This window comes from Pteronotus mesoamericanus, unplaced genomic scaffold (genome assembly GCF_021234165.1).
Source record: "Pteronotus mesoamericanus isolate MK-2021 breed Mesoamerican mustached bat unplaced genomic scaffold, CSHL_Meso_final contig_25, whole genome shotgun sequence".
NCBI classification, from domain to species: domain Eukaryota; kingdom Metazoa; phylum Chordata; class Mammalia; order Chiroptera; family Mormoopidae; genus Pteronotus; species Pteronotus mesoamericanus.
This window is the reverse complement of record NW_026555105.1, coordinates 374-18,002: the sequence shown is the minus strand read 5'-3', so window position 1 is coordinate 18,002 and position 17,629 is coordinate 374. Positions and strand designations below refer to the sequence as shown.

General features: G+C 69.8%; 1 protein-coding gene across 1 annotated transcript; it reads right to left on the bottom strand.

Moving 5' to 3' along the window:
• On the bottom strand, window positions 1-3,542 carry HRH3 (histamine receptor H3). The gene is made up of 3 exons (XM_054573332.1): window positions 3,290-3,542; window positions 2,101-2,267; window positions 1-918 (listed from the first exon to the last, which is right to left on the bottom strand). The coding sequence occupies exons 1-3, from the start codon at window positions 3,540-3,542 to the stop codon at window positions 1-3; spliced, it is 1,338 nt and encodes a 445-aa protein (XP_054429307.1).
• Between the last annotated feature and the right edge of the window lie 14,087 nt (window positions 3,543-17,629).

Sequence of the window (17,629 nt, the reverse complement as noted above, 5' to 3'; positions counted from 1 at the left end):
TCACTTCCAGCCGCGCTCCAGGGAGCCGTGGGGCTGCACCTTGAGCCTGTGGGGGCAGAGCAGCTTGGTGAAGGCGCGGCGGAAGCTGCAGTGGCACAGCGGGTACAGGACCGGGTTCACGGCTGAGTTGGCCCACAGCAGCCAGAAGGACGTCTCGTACCAGTAGTCGGGGACGCAGTGGCCGTGGCAGGCGGCCCGGATGATCATCAGCAGCGTGTACGGGGCCCAGCAGAGCCCGAAGACGCTCACGATGACGGCCAGGGACTTGGCCACCTTCTTGTCCCTCGCCAGCCGGAAGCGCTGGGTGACGCTCTGGGACACCATCTTCATGCGCTTCTCCAGCGACGCCGAGGACGCCGATGGCTTGGAGCCCCGCTTGAGCGAGCGCGGCCGCTCCGTGCCCCGCGAGGAGCTGCCCGAGCTGGACGTGGGCGAGCCCGCGGTGCCCCCGCCACTGCCCCCCGGGGCCGCCCCCCCAGCCTCGGGGCCCGCCGCCGCCTCGCAGGCCCCGCGCCTGTGCAGCGGCACGGCCTCCCCGCGCCCGCTCAGCCGGCAGCCCCAGCAGCAGGGCCTGGCGGGCGGAGAGGGCTGGGCCGCGGGCGGGGGCTCGGGGCCGGCCGCCTCGCGCACCCCGTCCAGCCGGCCGCGGGTGCGCCTCTGGATGTTCAAGTAGATGCTGAGGTTGAAGAAGGTGACGCTGAGGAAGGGCGTGAAGAACTCGAGCGTGGAGGCCGTGATGAGGAAGTACCAGTTGTAGAAGAACTCGGCGTAGCACTGGCCCGCGGGGATGGAGCTGCCGCCCGACAGGTGCTCCCAGCTCAGGATGGCCGGCCCGTAGAGCAGGAAGGCCAGCACCCACACCAGCGCCATCTTCCACACCGCCCGCCGTGTGTCGCCCTGCCGGGCCCGGTAGGAGACCTGCCGTGGGACGTGGGACGAGCCGCGTCGGGGGGGGGGGCGGCGGGGAGCGCGCCCTGGCCGGCCGGCTGTCCCCAGCGGCAGCAGCTCTGCAGGACCGGGGGCCCCCTGCAGCCCCTGGCCCTCTGAGCGCCCGGCATCCCCGTCCCCTCTCCTCCCTGCCCCACCCCCCGCGACCTTCCCCACCCCCAGGGAACCCTGGGCTGGCGGATGCCTGGCCGCACGTCCCACAGCCAGGCTGCACGCTTACCATCCCCCCGACTGCAAGCTCCCCGAGGGTGCTTGTCATTGTCCCAGTCTCCTCAGTGCCCAGGGGACACCGGGCTCCGTGCCCAACACCTTTCGGATGTCACCTCTCTTAGTCCCCACAACAGTCCCACCATTCTCCCCACTTTCTTTCTCGATGGTTCAGGGAGGGCGGCGGCCCGGCCAGGGGGCAGAGCTGGGGTCCGACCCAGGCCTACTGACCCGAGCCCGTGCCCCGGGCGCCCTGTCCCCGCCTCTCTCGACGGGACGCACGTGGCCCCTGAGCAGAGGGCCCGCGGGTGCCAGACAATGGCACTGAGAAGAGACGAGAGGGCGAGGAGAGACCTGCACCAGCGCTGCCACCGCGTGCCCAAGCGGCACCAACACCGGGGGCCCAGGGAGCTCCGGGCCCTGATTCCTGGAGACCTGGGGAGCCAGGAGCCGATGGCTGTCTCCCAGGGAGCAGCCAGGCTCAGACACACACAGACACACAGGGAGACGCACAGACACAGATACATAGACACACACAGACACACAGGGAGACGCACAAAGATACAGATACACAGACACGCACGAAAGATACCTGCACACACACACACACACACACACACACACGGGACATGCCCCCAAGGCGCTCAGGCCCAGACTCGCCCTCAGCTCCAAGGCCTCGGACCCGCCCGGGAGAGGAACGCCTGACGCCCAGTCCAGTCGCTGCCTTCGGCCTGCGCCAGGACCAGCCCCGGGCGGCAAACGGCTGCCAAGCGGGCAGCTGGCCGCACAGAGCCCCCGGCCTGTCGGGCGCGAGGCTGGTGGGGGCCACGCTCCCCGGGCAGTGCCCTCCATTCAGCAGCAGCCACCGCCCGCCGGCTGCCTCCTGGGGCCCCTCCCAACCTCTCCCCCCGGGCGTGCGTGGGGATCCCTGCGCCCCAGACTCACGGCGTGGGTGACGGACAGGAAGCGGTCATAGCTGATGAGCACGATGTTGAAGACAGAAGATGTGCAGAGCAGGTAGTCCACCACCAGCCACAGCTTGCAGAGGCCCCGGCCGAAGGGCCAGCGGCCGGTCAGCACGTAGGGCACGTACAGGGGGATGCAGAAGGCTCCTGTGGGGGAGCGGGGCCATGCTGGGCCTGGCTGGGCCTGGCCAGGCTCAGACGCACCGCTGCCCAGAGGCCTTCGCGGCAGCAACGCCGCCCGACCCACCCACTCCCTCAGCCTCCTAGGCACCCGCTCTGCCCTGAGCTGGCCTTCCGGCCCTGCCCAGCTCCCAGCCCCGCAAGCGCCCCTGGACTTGGGGGCAGAAGGGGAGATCTTTCGGGGAGTGCCGGGGGGGCCTCCGTGTACAGTGAGCCTGTGACCCTGGATTCTGTGTGCCCCAGGCTGCCTTCTGCCCAGCCCTCCAGTCCCCGAAGGGAGCAAGAAGGAGAATTTCCTCCCTCGCCTTGGCCTGCTGGGTCCCACACCCTGTCCTGTCTTCCAACAGCCTGCCCTCTTCAGCTCAGAAACCAGGGAAGCCTTTCTCCTGGCTCACAGGGCACTTGGTCACAGCCGAGCCCCGCTCGGAGCGTCTGGCGCGAGCTCCTCCTCGCAGCCCCAACAGGTGTCTGGCGCTCAGGCCCCCTCCGCGCGCCCCGCCTCCCAACCGGCAGCCGCTCACGGACACGTGAGAGCGCGCTCCTGGGAGTCTCTCCCCACCCCCACCCCCACCCCTGCCTTTCCCACGGCCCCTTCCCCCAACCTGGCTCTAAAACTCCTCATTCCACGTCCCCTCCACCAAACCTCCCCCCAGCGCCCTCGGCGCGTTCTGAGTCCGCCGCAGCCTTTGTTTGGCTACCGCAGGAGCCAGCGCTACACCCGAGGCCGCTGAGCCTTGCGCCTCCCTGGGCGCCCGCCTGCCCTGGCCCCTTCCCCAGGGACGTCACTCCCCACCCTCCTTACCGCGGCGGGGAGGCAAAGCACCTCGCCCGCGCCCACTGCGCCCACGAGTCCCGGACGCGCCCTCCCCAGGGCGGGCCCCCCGCAGGGGCGTGTGCCCGAGCAAAAGGCACCCTAGTTCAGCGCTCCAGTTCCCGCTGCCTGGGCAGGCCGGGAGCTCCAGGACTCGGGCAGGGGCTGGGGGCTTTACCCACGAGGAAGTCGGAGATGGCGAGGTTGAGCAGGAAGAAGTTGTTCTGGGTGCGGAGGCTCGAGTCGGCCACGAAGGCGAGCATGACCAGCGCGTTGCCCAGCACCGTGGCCACAATGAGCAGCGCCATGAGCGCGGCCAGCACCGCGGTCCAGGCGGCGGAGAAGCCGCGCGCCCCGCCCGCTGCGGCCGCCGCCTCTTCAGCCAGCGCCCCCGACGCGTTCAGCGGCCCGTCGGGTGGCGCGCGCTCCATGGCCCCGCCGGCTCACGCGGCGCCGGGGCGCGGGGCAGGGTGCGGAACGCCGGCCGGGCGCCCGGGAGGGGCCCCGGGCCGGGAGCCTGGTGTTTGCGGGCTTTCGGCCCGGCCGGGTTCCCCGGGGGATGCCCGGCGCATGGTCCGCGGGCGCCTAGGCCGGGGCGGTCGGCACCGAGGGAACGGGCGGATTCCGGGCCGAATGGGGTCAGCGGCACGACCGCTTCAACCGAAGCGGAGCAGGAGCAGAGCCAGAGCCCAAGCCGCTGCCAGAGCGTCTGTGCGCCCCGAGCGCAGCGCGCAGCCAAGTGCGCCCCGCGCCCAGCCCGCCTCCCCCCGCGCCCCGCGCAGCGCCCCCGCCATTGGCTGCAGCCCTCGCCCCGCCCCCGCCCCGCCCCCGCCCCGCCCGGCGCCGGCAGCACCACGGACAGCGCCGCGTGCCCACCGGCCGCCGAGCCCCGCGCGGGTGCGCTCGGCTGCAGGCTGGGAGCCGGGCCGGGCCGGGCGCGGCGGGGGCAGGGCCGGGGCTCTCCGGTTGTCAGCCGACCCGTGCGCACTGGAGCCGCTCGGCCTGCCCCGCGCCCTCTCGGCCCCGGCGAACCCTTGCCGGCCCCTGCCGGGAACCGGGATGTCTGTGGGGACCTGGCGTGGGGATGGGAAAACACCCCTTCGCGCGCTCAGGGGCGCTTGCCCCGCGGGGCCCCTCCTCTTCCATTCTTCGGGCCAGGGGGTCTGGGGAAGGAGGCGTCTTAGAGAGAAAGGATGGGAGGGGTCTTCGTGAGCCTGTGCGCGGGCCCGGCGTCCGCTCCGCCTGCATCTGCGTGGGACTGTGGGTCTCAGTCTTCCTGTGGGCAGGGCCCGGCGCAGAGTCCAGGGTGACCCGCGAGGCGCAGACAGATGTGGAGTTACATAAGGAAAGACGAGGAGCGAGCAGACCCCGCCGGGAGGGGAGGGTGCCGACCCGGGGCTTGAGCGGGCTGGGCGGGGGGGCCACGTTGAGGGGGGAGCGGCGGCAGCTGCAGGTCCCCTGGCGGACAGCGCGGTGCGGTGGTCACGGCTGCGTGGCCAGACGAGGTCACTGCGCGAGGGCGCAGCCAAGGCGGCGGCTGCCGCTGCGTTAGCGCCTGCTGGAAGGGATGGGGGAGGAGAAGCGAAGGAAGGCAGCGCTCCTCCCCCCGGCACGTTCAGACAGTCGGGGTCAAGGACAGAGTCGGCTGCAGACTCAGCCAGACAGACAGACACGCCCACACACAGACACACACAGACACCCACAGCCCAGGGAAACAGCCACTCGGCGTCAGGCTGGGGCTCCAGAACGGCCGGGAGACACGCGCCCATCAGGCAGCGACAGCGAAGGGGCCGGTGTCGGAGGGGAGGAAAGCCGGCATCGCCCACGCCCGCCCGGGCCAGTCGCCCGGCCGCGGAGGCCTGAGAGGCGCCACGGGCGCGCGCGCCTGCGCATGGGGCGGCGACCGCGGGTCGGGGGCAGGGGCTGCAGGCGGCCCCCGGGGCGCCGGCTCACGCCGGCTCACCGCGCCCCGGCGCTCCTGTCCTCACGCAGCCTGCGGACCCTGCGGGCCCACCCCTCTTTCCAGCCCCAAGATGCGCTTCAGAAACTTTGGGGAGTGGGGGGCTGGGCTGGTCGCAGGGAGGAGACCCCAGACCCACAGCATAAGGGGGCCCACTAGGCCATCGCTCCTTGCAGCCTGTGCCGGGGGACAGCTGGGAGCCACGGTGCTCTCTCCCGGCCCCTCGGAGGGCCTGGCTGCGGCCCTCCTGTCAGCACCCGCCCTGCGATGTGATGGGCAGGCGGTGCTGCGCCCGGGCCGGCCCCCCTCAGGCCAAGGTGAAGAGTCTGTGCGCCGTCCTCGAGGGTGGCCGGACCCATGGCTCCTGGTGTCAAAGCCTCCCTGAGCCCCTGGACCTGGGTCGGCTCACTGGCACCCCCATTCCCTGCAGGGGGACCCCACCAGCCCCGGCTCCTCCCGGCCATCCTGTTCCCCCGTGCTGGCCTCAGGAGAGGGCTTTGAACGTGGACTGAGGGGAGCTTTGGCTCTCGCGCTCCTGGCTGCCCCCCCCCAGGCTCAGCGCCCCACCTTGGGAAGTGTGTGTGGCTCGCTGTCTGGGGTGGAGGGCCGAGTAAAGGGGGTGCCTGTGCGGCGGTGGCGCCTTAAAGTCTTGGTGACCCTGGGGCCCCCTGCATTCTGGGGCTTTCCCTGGTGGTCTCGCACCCCCCCCCCTGCGGCTGGGGTGGGGGCCGGGCTCCGTAGGCCCCAGGCCCTGGGGACACGGCAGAGAGGTGGGGGCAGCTCCCCAGCCTCTCAGGAACGAGCCCTTCAGGAAAGGGCCGGGCCAGCCCCGGGGGTGTGCGCCCCCTCTTGGCACTTACCTGCATGGCCTCGCTAGTCTACTCTGATCACCCTGGGAGGGGGGTGGGACCCGGGGGCCCTGTGCAGAGCTGGACACTGCTCCCCGAGGCCACACGAGGCCAGCACCCCCTCTTAATGGCCACAGCCCTGGCCAAGCCTTGAGGACAGCCAGCGCGCCACCCCTTGAGGCCTAGTGTCCTGCCGGGGGGGGGCCCACCCAGCCACGGGGTTTCAGGGTGGATAAGGCAGGTCCCGTGTGGCTGTCCAAAGGGCATCTTGCCCTGGGGAGGCTCTGTCCCAACAAGCCCAGGCCCAGGGTGGCAGGGACCCCGGGAAAGGCTGGCTGAGGCCGGGGAAGAGGGCAGGCCCCCACTCACGGGCTCCCGGACCCCGCACCGAGGGAGCGGCCTGGGGCTCTGGCCTGGCCGTCGCTGAAGCAGTCGGCATCTGGGGCCGATACGCCCAGTCCAACGAGGAGGCCCCGCTCACACGCAGACCCTCGCCGGTCTGCAAAACCGAGCACGCAGCCATCCCCAGGAGCTGGCTCGCCCACGGGTGGGCTGGCTGCCACTTGTCCGTCCACGGGTCCCACGGAGCGCGCCATCGGGCACCCTGCCGTCGCCAGGGAAGAGCAGGGTGCACACAGTCCTAGGGACGTGTGTGCAGGTGCCAGGTGCTGGCGGGGAGGGGGGGGCCGCAAGGCCGGGCACGGAGGGCGCGGGCCCTGGGGCCGGGTGTGCTGCGCGCCCCCCTTCAGGGGAGCCTGCCCCGTGGGCGCAGGTCGCCAACAGCCCCTGGTGGCGAGGCCTCTGGCATCTGCTGCTGAGCTGGAGCGGAGGGGGCGCCTCCTCCCAGTGGGCGGGACTGCAGGCTCCGGGCCCTGCACCTTGTGTGGGCAGGGCAGCCGCCCGGGCGAGCACAGCTCCGGCTTCGGGGGCAGTGGCCAAGGTCCCCGAGGGCCGGTCAGGGCCTGGCGGAGACAAGGCGCTGCAGCCCTGCAGACAGACGTGCAACAGCGGGCCCCAGTGCAGAGACCCTTGTGCCACACGCCAGCACCCGCCAGGAAGCACCCGCAGGGGACAGGCGGCTGAGCAGGCCCTGGCACAGGCCCCCAGAACTTGCGCCAGGAGGGCGGACTCCCACCTGCCTGGGTTGCTCGGGCTCCTGCCACCTCTGGACGTTCACCCCACCGGCCACTGAGACGCCGCTGAGCCCCGGTGTGACACCTTTTCTGGGAGAAGCAGTCGCCACCTGGTGGCGAGGCGGCCACACTAGGCCCTGCCGCGCTGGACAGCCCTCACATACCTGCTCAGGTGTGGGCGGCCCTCCCCGCCCCGCCCATGGAGGCTGCACTGCCTTCGGGGGCTCGCGGCGGCCTGGTCCACAGGTGTGGGTTCCCACGCATCCCGGGGCCTGCTTCCCAGACGAGGACACACCGGTCATGTGGCTGCCACCTGCTCCTGGAGCAGCTCGCTTCAGGGACCCAGGAAGGGCCTCCCGGGGGGCCCAGCGGCGGATCTGGCGCCACCCTAGGGGTGCAGCCAGACACCCAGCACTGCCCAGCAAGAAGAGCCCAAGCTCCCAGGGCCGGGACAGTAGCTGGCCTGGCCCCACGGGCCCCCTGCCAGCGACCCACTGGGGAAATTGTGCCTCGAACCTCTGGGCTCTGCGGGGTTAGAGGTCCCTGCCCCGAGGGCCCACGGGAGGGGCCTCGACACACTAGCTGCGGCTGCCTCCTGGGCAGGCCGTGCGGCCCCTCGGGCCGGGAGCTGTGGGCAGGGGAGCCAGGCTCTCTGATGGCCCCCACCCGCAGGAGGAGGCGAGGCTGGGGCCCAACAGTGGACTTTGGGGCCGTGGTGTCCCTGAGCCACCGACGCCATGACAGGACTGTGCGTCACCCCCAGCCTGAGAAGGAGCAGTAAGCAGGGCTCAGCCCTGAAGGAATGAGGACGCGGGTCACGCCCTAGTCAACCGCCGCCCCCTGCAGAGGTGACGCCTGAGGCCGGGAGCCCGCTGGAGAGTGGAGGAGGAGGAGCGAGCACGTCCGTGTGCCCCCCTCTTCTGCGTCTCCCCCCGGGGAGAGGCAGGGGCCCCCCGCAGGGGGCCCCACGGGCTGGGGACAGAACCCGGGGCGCCGACGGCGCACTGTGTGCGGGTCCTTTCCAGTGGGGGAGCCGTGCCGGAGCTCAGGCTGGGGGGCAGCTGCACTCCCCCTGCCGTGGGAAGGAGGCTGGGAGGGGGCCCAGGACGGTGCTGACAGAGCCTGGCAGGGCCCCCCCGCTGCAGGGCCCACGAGTCCCCCGAGGGTGAGGGCCCCGGGGGCTGCTGCGGTCCTCCAGCCGAGGACGATGGTGGCCGGGCCGAGGGCCGTGAGGGGGCAAACACCTGGCCAGACGCTGGGGGTCTGCCTCTCTTTTGAGAGAGGAAGGGAGAGAGAGAGAAACATTGATATGAGAGAGAAACATCGACCAGTGGTCGCCCACACGGGCCCCAACCCCGCATCGAACCCCCAACCTTTTGGCATCTAGGACGACGCTCCTGCCGACTGGGCCGGGGGGTGTGTGTGGAAGCTGACGCATGAAGGGTGGGGGAGGGGCAGGGGTCGGGGCTGACAGGGCTTTGGCTCGAGCGCCCCGAGAACGGCGCTGGTGGGAACGGGCTGGGGAGCTTGCGGGAGGAGCCGGCGGTGGGGCGGGCGGCGGGGGGTGCTGCTCCGGCCGGAGGCAGAGCGTCGAGCCGGGCACCAAGCGGGCCATCTGGAGGGGCGCTGGTCCGGCCCGCGGCCCTGGGGTCGCAGCCTGGCCCCGTGGCGGCCGCCCGCCTCCGCCCGGGCCTGGGGCCCAAGGAGCTCCGGGCCGGAGACAGCGCCGGGGCACCCGCGTCAGGCTGGCGGGCCACTGTCTCACGTGTCCCGTGTGACCGGTGCTGTCACGGACGGCGGGCTCTGCCCCCACCCTCTCCCCGTGCTAGAGAAGCCTTCCTCCTTCGACCCGCGGCAGGCCTGGCGCTGTCTCCGCAGAGCTCGGCCCCTGCGCGTGGGGACACGCCACTAACGAGAAGCAACGAGGCAGCGGGCGGCCATGCCTGGCCTGCCCGCGATGGCCGAGGCCGGCGCTGCCACCCTCTGAAGGACCGGTGTTGGCTTTCTCCTGCGGGAGCTCGTTGCAACAGAGAGATGCAGGCTTCTCTCTTTTTTGTTCCTTGCCCTTTTTTTTTTTTTTCCTGGTGACATTCTGAACCGGCTTCGGCACGGCCTGAGGCGCCGGGGGTGGGGTGATCAGCGCGGTTCCCAGGCCACCGCTTTGGGGTAAAAGCCGGGCGCCCCTGCCGCAGGGACAGGGCTGACGTGGGCCCGGGGTCCAGGCAGCAGCAAGGAGGGCGAGCCCAGCACAGCCAGGGCACCGCTGCTGGGGCGCGGCCGGGGAGGGGCGCGCTCGTTGCTGCCCTCGCCTGGAAACCCTGGGGGTGGGCTTCAGACACGGCTGCATCCTGGGGCTCAGCGAGGGGCCGCCTCTGCCCGTCTGTCCCCCTGCGCCCACCTCACCCGCCGCAGGACGGCCCGGGAAGCCCCCCGTGTCTCCGTCCTTTCCTTCACTCCCCAGGCCGGAGGGGGAGCCGCCGACAGCGGCCCCCGCCCCCGCCCCGCCGGCCTGGCTCGAGCTTCCTTGGTGGCATTGCCCGAGCTTGCCGCGGTGGGGGTCGTGGGTTGGGGGTCACGGCCGTCTGAACCATCCGTGGAGGGCGCGGAAGGATGGAGGGGGAGGGCCGTCAGGTGGGTAGAGTCATAGTTGTCCCTGGCGGCTGCCCCCGGGGGCCCAGGAAGTGTTGTTGGCTGTGCCCCAGAGGGCCGGGCGCCGAGGGCTCTATGGGAGACCCCGCGGGAGGCCAAAGCTCCCCGCCTGCGGCCTCAGCTTGGGGGGCGCCGAGCCGTCCTTCTGCCTGGACCCCTGGCCGGCCCTGGCCCGCCGCTGGCTGCCCTTGGGGGTCCTGTCCCCACCACCGTGTGCCCCTGCTTTGAGCCTGCCACCCTGGGACCGCCACAGGACAGGGACCCGCGGTCCCAACCCGACTTTCCCGCAGCCTCCTGTCCTGCTCCGGGCCTTCTTGCGGTGACCCGGTGGGGTGGCCCTGGGGGTGACCCGATCCCTTCTGCAGGCCCGGTCCACGTCCTGCCCGAACTCCTCAGCCCCAGCCCAGCCCTCAGGCTCAGCCCCGCCCCCGCCCGGGGTCTTCCCTGCGCCGCTCCTCCGCCTCCTGGCACAGACACCCTCAGGTTCCCCGGTCCTGTGCGTGGGAACGTGCGTGTGTGTGTTGTGTGCCTGTGGTCCCACCCCTGGGCAGGCTCGCCCCCCATGGCGCCCTGGGCCCCGCTTCCTCCAGAGGCGGCCCCTGGGGACAGCGCAGGGGCTGCCAGGAGGCCGCGGGGGGAGCTGCTTCCTGCGGGAGCCGGAGCCGGAGCCGGGCCTCAGCCCCCTGTTTGCTCCCCGCCATCCCTGGGGACTCGCGGCTCCGTGGGGAGACGCTGCCTGGCACGGAAATAATGGGTGAGCCGCTGCTTCCATGTCGAAGGCGCGGGATCCAATTAATGAAGGCGTCCCCTGGGGCCTTGGGGGAGGGAGCAGGGGGCTGGGGCCACCCCCAGGGGCAGGGCGTGTGCCTGTGTGTCTCCCTGTGCATGACTGTACGTGACAGGTAGGTCTGGCTGTGTGTCTCGGGGGTGTGTTTCTGACTTGCAACAGGAGTGAGGGCTCCTGGAGGAGGCTGGCGCTTGTCTCCTCTCTCTCCATGGGGACAGGTCAGATCAGAGACGTGTCCCCTCCTTCCTCGGTGCCCTGAACCACGGTGAGGTCCACTGGGCCAGGGTAAAAGTCAGAAGGCGGCTCCAGAGTCAGCCCCCTCCCCGGGCTTGGGCGCCAGTGTCACCCAGAGCACAGGAACCAGTGGCCCCTCCCGGGCAGCCCCCAGGCCGGGCGGGGGCCACCAGGCCTTGGCCCGGCGGGAGCTCAGCAGCGGGGAAGGGCTGGGGGTCCGGGCCGCGGCCGAGCCGGGGTACCCGGAAGCAGCCCCTCTTCGGTCTTGCTGGGGCTTTGCTCGGGAGGCTGGCTGGCTTGCTCAGGACCTGCCCGGCCAGGTGGCTTGGCCCCCTTGCGCTTCGCAAGGGCCACGGCCAGGAGCACCGAGTGCAGCTCTGGGTGCCGACCAAGGACAGTGGAGTCCCAGCCCTGAGCCCTAGACCAGAGCTCTGCCTTCTGCATGTCGCGGGGGCCACCGGAGTTTCTCCCACGGCCCCGGGGAAAGGGGTGCCTGCCACCCTTGTGGGACCCTCGCCCACTCCCCCACAGCCCTGCCAGACCTCAGCGTGGGCCCACCTTCTCCTGGCATTGCACGATCCTCTCGCCTTTTCTCAATTTGCTCGGCCGACCTGGGCCGAGCTGGGGGTGCCCCTGTGGCGAGCGATGAGGTTCCCTGGGGGCTCTCCTCCTTCCTGTGCCCAGTTTTCCCACCTGCACCATGATGCAACACTGGGTAAGCCGCCTGGCGGCACCGTCTGGGGCTTCCTGGAGTCTGTCCTTGGGAGGCTCACCTGCGCGCCAGCTGGAGGGTGGTGCCAGCCTGGGATTCCCTGATGGAGAGAGGAGGGGCCCAGGCAGCTGGCTGTCCTCCCCATGCGTGGAGAAGGGGCGCGGAAACCACTGTTCAACGGGCATCAATCTGACAGTCCACTGGCAGTGCCCTCCTTCAGGCACGGCTGGATCCAGGAGCCGGCGCCTCTCCCCCGAGCCTGTGTCCTTCTGCCCTCCATGCTGGCCGGCTTCCTGCTCACGCAGCCGTCCCCTCGTGCGGCACCTCCCGGCTGACATCCCACAGCTCTCGGCCCCGGGTCTGTGGGTGTGCCGTTGTCCCGGGTGCCGGTCACGGGCCCCCGTCCAGAGCTAGAGGTGAGGTCAGCCTGGGGGTGGGGGTCCCCCCAGGAGGACTTGCGGCTGTTCCTAAGGACAGGGTGGGTGCTGGGCAGGACACCAGCCATGTGTCACAGGAGCCGCTCCCATGCCCTCCCACCCACAGGAGCTCCTCGGCCTCACCAGCCCCGGGGAAACTGAGGCCCACAGAAACCCTCTCTCAGCAAGCGGCCAAGCCTGGACGTGCGTGAGGCCGCCGGTTTCATCCCAGCTGCTGGCCATCGGCTCAGACCCCCTCCCCCCACCTTCTGGCAGCTTATTGAGCACCTACTATGTGCAGCTTGGCTAGGAGCCCGGAAAGTCATGTTGTTACCGGAGCCAGGGAGTAACTGGAGATGCCAGGTTCGGTGCGTTGGAGGGCAGCCTCCCGGGGGTCCCCTGGGCCGAGCGACTTGGGGAGGCTGCCCTCCCTGGGCGTGGGCGGCGCAGTGCGAGGCCTCTTGCCAGCCCCTTCGCCCCCTCCCCGGAGCCAGCCTGGCCCCGAATCCTGCCCTGAACCCTCCTCGCTTTGGATGACCACAGAACGGGGGACCCAGTGCCCAGCGGAAACATGGACCCCTCCCCCAAATTAGGAGCTTCAAACGGCGACAGCCGGGCAGTCTGTGGAGCCCGGTGCCCCCTGCGCCACCCGGGTTGCCCCGCTGTGAGCCCTGACCCTCCGAGCCCGCTGTCCAGCCTGCCGGGGCCCCCTCGCCCTCCACGGTGAGCTGGGAGGGCAGGCGCGGGGCGTGCCTGGCTGTCTGTCTCCATCCCCTCCTCCCCTCCCCTGCCTTCCTCTCCCACGGAGCGGATGGAGCGGCGGGGGGCACGCCTATCACCAGGAAAACCCAAATGCCTGCTGTCTCTTACCCCGCCCTCGGAGCATGGTGCTCCTGCCAGGAGCTGGGGGAGGGCCTTGCCACCAGCCCCCCCCCGCCCCCCACTGGCAGGAAGAGAACTGGATCGCACTACCCCCCCCGCACCCCACCCCCGCTCCCCAGGCTGTGTGAACTTTCCCCTCCCGCCCCCGCGCCTGGCAGCTCCCTGGCCAGCAGTTCCGGCAAGTTAAATTTACCCCCAGCCCAGCTGTCTGTCCTCCCGCTCCTGCCCGCCCCACCGGTCCCTGTGTGGAGCCCCCAGGAAGACAGAGAGGGAAGGCCCAGAACCCCCGCTCGCCCTGCGTTCTCCAGGGCACGCGCCCTGCCCGCGCCCGCCCCGCGAGGGTGGGCCAGCAGGTGCCCAGCAGGTGCCCAGCAGGTACTGCGAGAGGAAGCCACTGCCAGCCCTCAGAGCACACCCAGGAAAACAGAAACCACAGGCCGCCACTGCGAGCACGTCAGCTGCCAGGGACATCACGCGCGGCTCCTGCCCCGCCCGCTGCTGGGCCGCGCAGTGGGGGCGCGCGGCGGGGGTGCGTGGCGGGGGCCCAGGCTGAATGTGGCGAGCGTGTCAGGGACTGAGAGCCGGGAGCTCTGTCTGACCCCGGCACTGGCCCTCTTCCCGCGCCTCACAAGGTGTCCACAGTGCTGGGCCTTCCTGGGCCGAAGCCGGAGGGTACCTGGAGGCCGAAGGCAGGCCTGGCCACAGGGCTCTGGGTGGTGTCAGCACAGGTCCTCTGTCAGGCGGCTGCCCGTGATCTCTCCCCCGGGCGCTCTGTTTCATTCGGGTTGGCGTTATGCACTCGGCTAAACTGCTGTCACACCAGGGCGGGAGGGGGCGACGCTCTGGCCGCTGAGGAGGTGGCTGGCGTGTCCTCAGGATCAGACCCTCGGAGAGCTGACTCCCCTGGTGGGGCAGCAGGTGCTCAGCAGGTTCTGGGAGAGGGAACCACCTCTGCCCTTGTGTTTTCCCTTCCACCTTCTTCCTTGTCAAATATGCATGTGAGGGCTGGAGCGCAGGCAGCCATCTCGGGCCATGAGGTGACAATGGGCGTGGAAGCCAGCGCTGGCCGTGTGGTACAGCAACGTCGGACCTGGTCCTGGTGGTGCCTGCTTCCCTGCCTGCCCTTCAGCTCTAATTCCAAAGGGCGGACAGCCGAGTGGACCCAAATGTCCCCTCGGCAAGGTGGACGGCCACTCCAGCATCCTACAAGACATTCCACCGAAAAGTTTCCCAGTTTCCATTTATTTACTTATTTATATACTTTGTAAAACTTTTATTTATTTTTAGAGAGAAGGGCAGAGGGAGAGAAAGAGAGAGAGAAACATCCGTGTGTGGTTGCCTCTCGCCCGCTCCCAACAGGGGACCTGGCCCGCAACCCAGGCGTGTGCCCTGCCGGGCAGTTGAGCCGGCGACCTTTCAGTTGGCAGGCCGGCGCCCAGGCCGCTGCGCCACACCAGCCGGGGCAAGTGTCCCAGTTTTAGTCGATCCTGAGTTTGCAACAGGCCCTTCTGCGCCCCAGAGCCTCACACGGGCGGCAGCAGGGGTGGCCCTCGATGCCCTGCCCTGGAGGGGACGCTGGCCGGCTCTGTTTCCACAGCTTTCCCAGACGCACGAGACCACGGCACGCGCCCCTCCAGAAACGCCTAGTAACGGCCAGAAAGGCCTTGGGGCTCCACGGCTCCTGGTTTGCAACAGTCTTCAGAGGGCGAGCCGGGCATTTCACTGGGACAACGCACTGAAAGAGGCCAGCCCAGGGCCGGCGCGCAGAAAGCGCTCAGTAAACGCTAGAGGGGCTCCTGGAGCGGGACGCGGGGTCCAGGCAGCGGAGGAAGCCCCCCGCCCCCCTCGCCCCTGCTTCTTTTGGGGCGCAGCCTCTGCTCCACCCTGTCTCTCCCGGGCGCCCGCCCGCTGCCTCCTGGCCAGGCTGGCTTCCCGGAGGCCAGGCTGCAGCGTGATGAAGCCGCCGGGTAAAAAGTTGGCAGAACTTAACAGGCGCAGTCAGCTCAGGTCCTGGAGCCACGGGAGAGAAAAAAGAGAGAGCCCTTTGAGGCTGCTATTGATAACTTCTCTCTCTTCAGGTGGTGGGTTCAACACTAAAAATACTCGCTTCCGACGACACGGTGCCAAGTGCTGTCACGTTGCACAGGAGGCTGGGAAGTTTCGTGGGGAAGGATCTGCTTGGGCCACGTGAGGGCCACCGCCCCGCGGCCGCCTGGGGCCGCCTCTGGGCAGAAGGTCCCCTAGCAACCCGCAGAAGGGAGCGGGGGCGGCAGGGAGAGGGGTGAGCCTCAGGCCGGGCTCCTCAGGGGCAAAGGCCGGCCAGCGATGCCGGGCCGCAGCATTCCGGGGTGCCCAGGCCCGCTGGGGCCCGGGGGGCGCCTCCGGCCCCAGGCCGGGATAAGGAGCCGCCGCCCAGGCCCTGGGACCTGCTGGGGAGGTGAGAGTGAAGTTGGGGAAAGGGCCGCGGGCAGGGCTGGCGTCGCTGCCCCGCTCTGCTGTGCGGCCGTGGGCAGCCTGCTCCGCTCTCGGAGCCTCAGGGTCCCCATCCGGAGTGGGGGGCAACTGCCTCTGCTCTGCCCCCTCAGGGCAAACCCAGGGCACGTGTTCCCACGCCGCTGGGACCTCCGGCCGCAGCCCGCCGGGCTGTGCAGGGCCCCCTGAGGGGAGGCAGGGCCGCCTTCTGGGGGAGGGGTGTGGGCCCTGATACCCACTGATTTTGATTCAGGAGCTGGGATGGGGGGCTCCGACCGTCCCTGCCAGGGGAGTCGCAGACAGGCATGACCACGGGGTTTGCTCTTAAGGTTGGCCCGGTCTGGGGGCATTTCTGGTGCGGACAGGCACCCCCAAATAATCTATTGGACCCGCATGCCTCAAACTGAGGGCCACTCAGGGACGCCCCCTGGGGTTCTGAGAGGACTCTGGAGCCTGAGTCAGGCCCCAGTGCTCGGGATGGGGGGACCGTGATGACCGCCCCCCGCGGAGCAGCTAATCAGCCAGCTGTGTCGTGACTCACGCGCTGCCCGAGGCCCCAGTCACCCAGGAACACCTGGGCGTCTTATCCAGGTGCAGATCCTGTTCCGGGGGTGGGGCCAGGGCTCCGCCTTTCTGACAAGCTCCCGGGCCGGCCAGGCCACCGGGCTGCCCTGCGCGGGGCCGCCGCCTCGCGGCCGGCGGGGTCTGTCCATCTGAGAAGTGGGAGTGGGTGCCCACGGGGTCTACTCAGCTGGCTGTTGCAAACGTGACACTGACGAGGCGTGTAAATCATGGGCGCTGGGCAATGCCAGCTGCCACCGCTGTCCCGCTGTGACCGTGCAGCCCAAACCTCGGTCCCCTTTTCCGCTCTCACCCTTCGTCCCTTTCCTGGGGGATCGTGCCTCTGGAATTAGCGTCTTCATCTAGTCAAGACCAGGAGAATGTTCCCGGGTGGGTCCCAGGGCGCCCTGCCTCCCGGCACCAACAGAGGGAGGCTCCCGCCCAGTCGCGGGCTTGGGGCCCGGAGGGGCGGCGTCGGATGGGAGCCCAGCTTACCGCCTCTGTTACAGGGGGTGACATGGGAGCTCCCTGGGCAGACCCGAGGCTCATAGGGCCCCCGCCTCTCCTCCGGCCCCAGCTCTCTCAGCCCCAAGTTCACGGCCAACGGTCGGACTGGTTGGTGCAGCCTCCCCTCTCCAGAGTCTGTCCCGTACGTGGGGCTCAGAGCCTTAGGGTCTTGTCGGGGGTAAGGGTCGCGGAGGGCGGTGGGTGTCGAGAACTCTGCACCAGACTTGGGCCAGGCGGGCCAGGGAAGCTGCAAGCGTCTCCGTGGCAACCGGCTTTGTCCTTGTCCCGGCTTGGGGGCTAGCATGCTCCCCACACCCTTCCCTCTCCTGCTCAAGTCGGTGCCTCCAGGGGTAACCATGGCAACGCCTTTGTTTCTGAGGCCCGGCCCCGCCTCCTTCTGGTTTCTCCAGGCAGAAGAGGCCGGGAGAGATCCTCCGCCGTCCTGCCAGCACCCACTGACAGCGGGCCCACCAGCGAGCTGGCTCAGCCTGGGGATGGGCGCGGCTGGCTTTCTGGGCCCCCGAGACGCAGCCTAGGCCCCGCCCCTGCCTCAGAGGCCCCACCCACTCACTTCTGCCCTGCGGTTTGCAGAGGCACCAGCATCGGCAGCCAAGGGCTGCCCTGGACCTGAGGGCATCCGTGTCCTGCTGGGCGCAACCTGTGTGTCACTCCCCGCTGCGGGAAATGGGAAACACGTTGGGAGGCGGGAGTGCGAAGGCCCAGCTGGGGCCGGTTTGCGGAAGAGGCGGCAGTGAGCAGGACCTTCCAAATGCGCTCTGTGGCCACAGGGTCCGTCAGTGCTCTGCTCCGCCCGACGGAGGCGCACCGTGCTCTGTGACGGACGGGCTGCGGCAGGAAGGGAAAGGCCGGGTCCCTGAGAAGTCTAGAATAGCGCTTGCTAGAGGTGCGGCTGGTCCCAGGTGACTCGGGGTACTCCCTCCTGCTTTCCTCTGGGTTGGCTTCATTCCCAGGTGGCCGCTCTATTCATGGCGATGAGATGCCATCAGCAGCCCCTTACTTATATGTTTCTGTCACCTACCCCAGTTCTGTGAGCAGATGGGAGGGTCATCTGATCTCCGCCATCCCTCTGGCCTGAGCTGTCTGACCCGCAGCAGGAGTCCCAGGGCCAACTCTCACTGCCGGCCCAGGGTCAGCTGCCCGCCTCCCGGTCAGCCTGGTTCACGTGACTCCACCTACTCCAAACCAGACCCAAGACTCAGATGGGATGAGGGTGCCAGACGCCTGGTTTGCAAAGGAAACTCTTGGTGTTCCTTGGCTCAAGCCCATGCCTCTAGTAAGGGTGCCGGCTCGGCGTCTGACTCCAGAGCTTCTGGGCTTAACCATGGAGCCCCTGTAG